Source organism: Mya arenaria, chromosome 6 (assembly GCF_026914265.1).
Source record: "Mya arenaria isolate MELC-2E11 chromosome 6, ASM2691426v1".
NCBI lineage: Eukaryota > Metazoa > Mollusca > Bivalvia > Myida > Myidae > Mya > Mya arenaria.
Window position 1 is genome coordinate 36,287,110 of NC_069127.1, and position 7,474 is coordinate 36,294,583.

The following is a 7,474-nucleotide window of genomic DNA, read 5'->3' on the forward strand; positions in this document are numbered from 1 at the left end:
ATGGTCGCTTCGGGCACGATTTGCTTTGTTGTGGTGTTGCTTTTTACACAAACCGAGGCTGAAAATGAGATATTAAACAGAATCACAACATTAGAAAAAGAATGCAGTAAGCTAAATTCAAATGTCCGCGATTTGCAGTCGGAGGTCGAAGGGATGAAAGCAGAAAGTAAATGGGGAAAAGAGCAACTGCAGCACTTGACGGACGCCATGTTTACTAAAGAAGGTAAATGGTACACACTGATTTGCTATAAATAATAAGTTTATATGAAGACCTATGCATTTTATAGATTGGGCCGATTGTTCAGAACTTTGTTAAAGCAAACAACGTTGTTAATTTCATCGTTGTTAACTTTTAAACCGTTACTTACTGGAAGTTCAATGGATACACTTGTAACACTTGTCTTTCTATAATCTATGAGACAACTGTTTTAGCTGAACTTGTTTACATTCAAATATGTGAGCACATCGTCAAACAGTTCACATTCAAATATGTGAGCACATCGTCAAACAGTTTACATTAAAATATGTGAGCACATCGTCAAATAGTTTACATTCAAATATGTGAGCACATCGCCAAATAGTTTACATTCAAATATGTGAGCACATCGTCAAATAGTTCACATTCAAATATGTGAGCACCTCGCCAAATAGTTTACATTCAAATATGTGCGCACATCGTCAAATAGTCTACATTCAAATAAGTGAGCACATCGTCAAATAGTTCACATTCAAATATGTGCGCACATCGTCAAATAGTCTACATTCAAATATGTGAGCACATCGTCAAATAGTCTACATTCAAATATGTGAGCACATCGTCAAATAGTTTACATTCAAATATGTGCGCACATCGTCAAATAGTTCACATTCAAATATGTGCGCACAACGTCAAATAGTTCACATTCAAATATGTGCGCACATCGTCAAATAGTTCACATTCAAATATGTGCGCACAACGTCAAATAGTTCACATTCAAATATGTGCGCACATCGTCAAATATTTCACATTCAAATATGTGCACACATCGTCAAATAGTTTACATTCAAATATGTGAGCACATCGTCAAATAGTTCACATTCAAATATGTGCGCACATCGTCAAATAGTTTACATTCAAATATGTGAGCACATCGTCAAATAGTTCACATTCAAATATGTGAGCACATCGCTAAATAGTTCACATTCAAATATGTGAGCACATCGCCAAATAGTTTACATTCAAATATGTGAGCAAATCGCCAAATAGTTCACATACAAAAATGTTGGCGCATCGTCAAATAGTTTACATTAAAATATGTGAGCACATCGTCAAATAGTTCACATTCAAATATGTGAGCACATCGATAAATAGTTCACATTCAAATACGTGAGCACATCGCCAAATAGTTTACATTAAAATATGTGAGCACATCGTCAAATAGTTTACATTCAAATATGTGAGCACATCGTCAAATAGTTCACATTCAAATATGTGAGCACATCGCCAAATAGTTCACATTCAAATATGTGCGCACATCGTCAAATAGTTCACATACAAAAATGTTGGCGCATCGTCAAATAGTTTACATTAAAATATGTGAGCACATCGCCAAATAGTTCACATTCAAATATGTGAGCACATCGTTAAATAGTTCACATTCAAATATGTGAGCACATCGCCAAATAGTTTACATTAAAATATGTGAGCACATCGCCAAATAGTTTACATTCAAATATTTGCGCACATCGCCAAATAATTCACATTAAAAAATGTTGGCGCATCGTCAATAGTTCACATTCAAATATGTGAGCACATCGTTAAATAGTTCACATTCAAATATGTTAGCATATCGCCAAATAGTTTACATTCAAATATGTGAGCACATCGCCAAATAATTCACATTAAAAAATGTTGGCACATCGCCAAATAGTTCACATTCAAATATGTGAGCACATCGTTAAATAGTTCACATTCAAATATGTTAGCATATCGCCAAATAGTTTACATTAAAATATGTGAGCACATCGCCAAATAGTTTACATTCAAATATGTGCGCACATCGCCAAATAATTCACATTAAAAAATGTTGGCACATCGTCAAATAGTTCACATTCAAAAATGTTGGCACATCGTCAAATAGTTCACATTCAAATATGTTGGCACATCGCCAAATAGTTTACATTCAAATATGTGAGCACATCGTCAAATAGTTCACATTCAAATATGTGAGCACCTCGCCAAATAGTTTACATTCAAATATGTGCGCACATCGTCAAATAGTCTACATTCAAATAAGTGAGCACATCGTCAAATAGTTCACTTTCAAATATGTGCGCACATCGTCAAATAGTCTACATTCAAATATGTGAGCACATCGTCAAATAGTTCACATTCAAATATGTGCGCACATCGTCAAATAGTTCACATTCAAATATGTGCGCACAACGTCAAATAGTTCACATTCAAATATGTGCGCACATCGTCAAATATTTCACATTCAAATATGTGCGCACATCGTCAAATAGTTTACATTCAAATATGTGAGCACATCGTCAAATAGTTCACATTCAAATATGTGCGCACATCGTCAAATAGTTTACATTCAAATATGTGAGCACATCGTCAAATAGTTCACATTCAAATATGTGAGCACATCGCTAAATAGTTCACATTCAAATATGTGAGCACATCGCCAAATAGTTTACATTCAAATATGTGAGCAAATCGCCAAATAGTTCACATACAAAAATGTTGGCGCATCGTCAAATAGTTTACATTAAAATATGTGAGCACATCGCCAAATAGTTCACATTCAAATATGTGCGCACATCGTCAAATAGTTCACATACAAAAATGTTGGCGCATCGTCAAATAGTTTACATTAAAATATGTGAGCACATCGCCAAATAGTTCACATTCAAATATGTGAGCACATCGTTAAATAGTTCACATTCAAATATGTGAGCACATCGGCAAATAGTTTACATTAAAATATGTGAGCACATCGCCAAATAGTTTACATTCAAATATGTGCGCACATCGCCAAATAATTCACATTAAAAAATGTTGGCGCATCGTCAAATAGTTCACATTCAAATATGTGAGCACATCGTTAAATAGTTCACATTCAAATATGTTAGCATATCGCCAAATAGTTTACATTAAAATATGTGAGCACATCGCCAAATAATTCACATTAAAAAATGTTGGCACATCGCCAAATAGTTCACATTCAAATATGTGAGCACATCGTTAAATAGTTCACATTCAAATATGTTAGCATATCGCCAAATAGTTTACATTAAAATATGTGAGCACATCGCCAAATAGTTTACATTCAAATATGTGCGCACATCGCCAAATAATTCACATTAAAAAATGTTGGCACATCGTCAAATAGTTCACATTCAAATATGTTGGCACATCGTCAAATAGTTTACATTCAAAAATGTTGGCACATCATCAAATAGTTCACATTCAAATATGTGAGCACATTATCAAATAGTTCACATTCAAATATGTGAGCACATCGCCAAATAGTTCACATTCAAATATGTGAGCACATTATCAAATAGTTCACATTCAAATATGTTAGCACATCATCAAATAGTTCACATTCAAATATGTTGGCACATCGTCAAATAGTTCACATTCAAATATGTTGGCTCATCGTCAAATAGTTCACATTCAAATATGTTGGCACATCGTCAAATAGTTCACATTCAAAAGTTAACAACGATGTCGTTAATCATGCTGTTAACTTTAAAAAAAGTTCTAAACAATCGGACTATTATTTGTTATCATCCTTATTGGTGAATTTTACCGAGACGAAGACCCTGAAATGATATGAAAACACATTTATTTTCACTATAAAAAGTGCTTTTGTTTCGTTATATATTCGGTGGAACATTGTTATGTTATAACGGAATATTATTCATCACGAAATAAAACTCACAATTTTGAATTATTGACTTATTCCGTTATAGCTTATAACAAATAAATATTGCTTTATCTCAAGGTTGCAAAATGTTATAACATTATAAACAAACTCGATTCGTTATAACGCAATATCTGTTTTAGCGAAATATTTACTACTTTAAGACGTAATAGTACTATTTTGTTATAACAGAAATCAATTCGTTATAACGATATACGTTTCCCGTTATAGCTAGATAGTATTCCGTTAATAACAGAATAACATCCCGTTATAACGAAGTTCTTACATATATTTCGTAAACTCGTGATAACAAAATAATATTCGTTAAAACGAAATAAAAATATGTATTTATTGTAATGTTATTAATAATTATTTTACGAGTATTAATTAACAATTACCATTTTGGTTAAAAACATTCTCATAACTTACCTTTAGTTCATATTGAAGCCGTATTTATCCCTTATTCGTGCATGGTGTCTGCTTTTCTAGCCTTGACTTTGCTGATTTTCGCTTCCTCAAAGTGACATTGCACATTCTTATGAATAAAGCCCTGTATATTGCAAGGAAGCATGTCTTTTTGTCTTAATTTCGTAAATCGTTTGCCAAAACGTCAAATGTTTCACCTTCGTCGTCCATTTCATAATAGTCGTAAACTCCAACTGTTATAACAACTGTAATATCAAACCGTACAAAGTGGTTCAATCATTCAATAGGTTCAAGTATTTCAAATAGGTTTATTCGAAGCACAACATTTTCAAAACAGTCGGAAAACGGAAAACAAAGTGGCTGACTTTAAAAATAATTTCCAGCATATTTCTCAGATGAGGCGAGTTTTGACAGCCAATGAAAATGACCCTTTTCTCAAATCCTATATTAGGCGAGTTTTGTAGCCAATCAAAACGGAGGAAACTCATATTAGCCGATTTTTGTTGATATTGGCCGAGTTTGGTCGATATTGAGCGAGTTCTAGCATAAATTGTACTCAATTATCTGGTATTGGTACCGCAATTGTCTCTGTATCTCGTCAAATACGTAATAGTTGATTAATAAAACGAAAATATATGTGCTTTTGTAACTTCAGGGTTTCCATAAAACTGTATCATTATTTTAATTGAAATATTATGGTCGTAAATGATAATGAGTCAATGATTTTTTGGTTTATTATATATGTCAACGCTTATGCCGTTATAAAAATGCCGGTATCGCCTTTCATGAACATAACCATTTAATTATGTTTGCCATTTTAATCCAACAGGTTTTTACTCAGAAATGTATACAACTGGTGTATATATATATGCTCTTTATTTCCTCTGATCGAGATACATATATTAATTTACATTTAAATATATAAATGCCCGTGTTAACAAAATAAACGAAAAGAAATATGTCATAATAAATGCATGTGAAAATATACTAATGATATGATCAGATATATATTTGCAGAAAGATAACACAATATGACAAAATGTGCATTTGTAAAAAATATATTTATAGCAAAAGAAAGAGAGAGAAAAGTGCATATGCGAACAAGCATAAATGTTACATTATCAGGATAAATTTTTGTGCAAGCAATAACTCGAAACAGGTTTTTAAACATTATTACAATGAAAGGGGGTTAAAAAGGAACATTTACGATATCTACTTATTGTAACATTTGTTTCAGTATTATCATACAGCAAACAATTTATTACATAAATATGCAATCAGTAAAATATCACTTACGATCAAAACATTATAAGAGTCATCATCGAAATTTTGCTTACTTATGTTTACATGCTTATTGATATTGAAATGTATTTTCAAAATAGTTAAGCATAGAAAAGTGATATCTATTCTGGCTAAAAATGTAACAGCTGTATGAATATCAGCCGCCAATTGGATAAAACCGGTTATTGTTATGGTTTGATCAAAGTTACACAAAACGTTCATTGATAAAATATTTATCCTTTGGTTATGTTTCATGTATAAAATATTAATCCTATGGTTATTTTTAACCAATCATATCATAAAAAATTGTTAATTAACCGAAAAATAACCTGTTGACAACTTATCCCAGAGTTATACAATCGGCTGCAGAAATATTTGAAATATATGTACTGAAACACTTACAGTAACTATTTCCAATAATTTTTCAAAACTTACCAGGTAATCTTCGCACACGCAGACAAGGATATGAGGAAATTGAGGTTGCATTCTTCGCCACGATCCGAACATCCCAGCCCCATCTAGGCCAAGGTCAAATCGTTATATTCGACCACGTGGTAACAAACATCGACTCGTCGAATTCTGTTGGCGGATACAGCCCAAATACCGGTAATCTATGCTTAAACGTTCACTACGTTTCAAAATACGCTGATCGTACGGTGTTTTTATGAATGAAGTTTACAATGATAATAGCATTTATGATTGTTATCTATCAGTGAACACTCCATGATGCAAATGAATCAATTACGAAATGTTCCTAGCACAATATCAACTCAGTCGCAAAGGAATCTCTTTACCGGTGTTTTCCTCCGCGACCGCAACGTCCGTGTCGTTTCCGATCAATGAATTTGTCAGTGACTTGTTTCATACTCCTCGTTTTGTAAAATCACTGGACACTTTTCGTTTATACGTACCGCGACTGACTGCTATTGATTTGTTGGTCATCAGGTCAAAGGTCAAGGTCCGTATGACCTTAAAAAAACTGTTACCGATCAAGTGCTTGTAAAATACATATTGTAGCATCATCAACTTTTGTGTACACATTGGTCATAGTCATTAAATGACCCATATTGTTTTTTTTATCAGAAGGTAGAAGGTAAAGATTATATAGTGACTATTAAAGATTAGTTTCGTATCAATATAGGGTGAATACCTTGTTGTTAGCACATTAATTTAGGTCAGAATATTTCACATCTGAATTATAGGGTGAGTAGGTGAAAGATGAAGATTATAGTTACTCTTAAAAAACGGCTTCCACTCAATAACTTGTGAACGCTTTGTTTTTAGATCGTTAAATCTGTGTATGCGCATTGGTCATGTTCAGTGGATGACCCTTATGATTGTTGTGTCATTATATCAAAGGTCAAGGTCTTATAGAGTTTGCCGACTTTTTGTCCTTCTTTATTTTGAGATTGAAAGGTCAAAATTCACGGCAAAAGTGAGTCATTTACATTAAATAATGTTTAATTGGGCTATAATGGTCATTCGTGACATATTACAATACTCGTACGTGAAAGCGTGTATACAATCGTAACATTATGCATTTTTCAGGTACATTTACTGCACCTGTTGATGGGTTGTATGTATTTTCTGCGACGCTTGTCTCAGCTTATGATCAATCAAACCATGCAACCGTCTTCAAGAATAACCAACGACTCACCGTTATGTACTTCCATGGAAATGCTGTACATGATTATGACAAAACATCTCAGACACTCGTCCTTGACCTCAAACAGGCAGACACCATCTCGGTCAGAGAATCTGAGAACGACAAAAGCTATTACCCTGATGACCACTGTTTGTTTTCTGGCTTTCTCCTGCGGCAGCACTATTCTGGTGTAATTGTTGGGTAA

General features: G+C 33.4%; 1 protein-coding gene across 1 annotated transcript; it reads left to right on the top strand.

The window, feature by feature from the left end:
- LOC128237755 (complement C1q subcomponent subunit B-like) lies at window positions 1–7,474 on the top strand. The gene is made up of 3 exons (XM_052953339.1): window positions 1–223; window positions 6,063–6,230; window positions 7,173–7,474. Exons 1-3 carry the CDS (start codon window positions 1–3, stop codon window positions 7,472–7,474), a joined length of 693 nt encoding a protein of 230 aa, XP_052809299.1.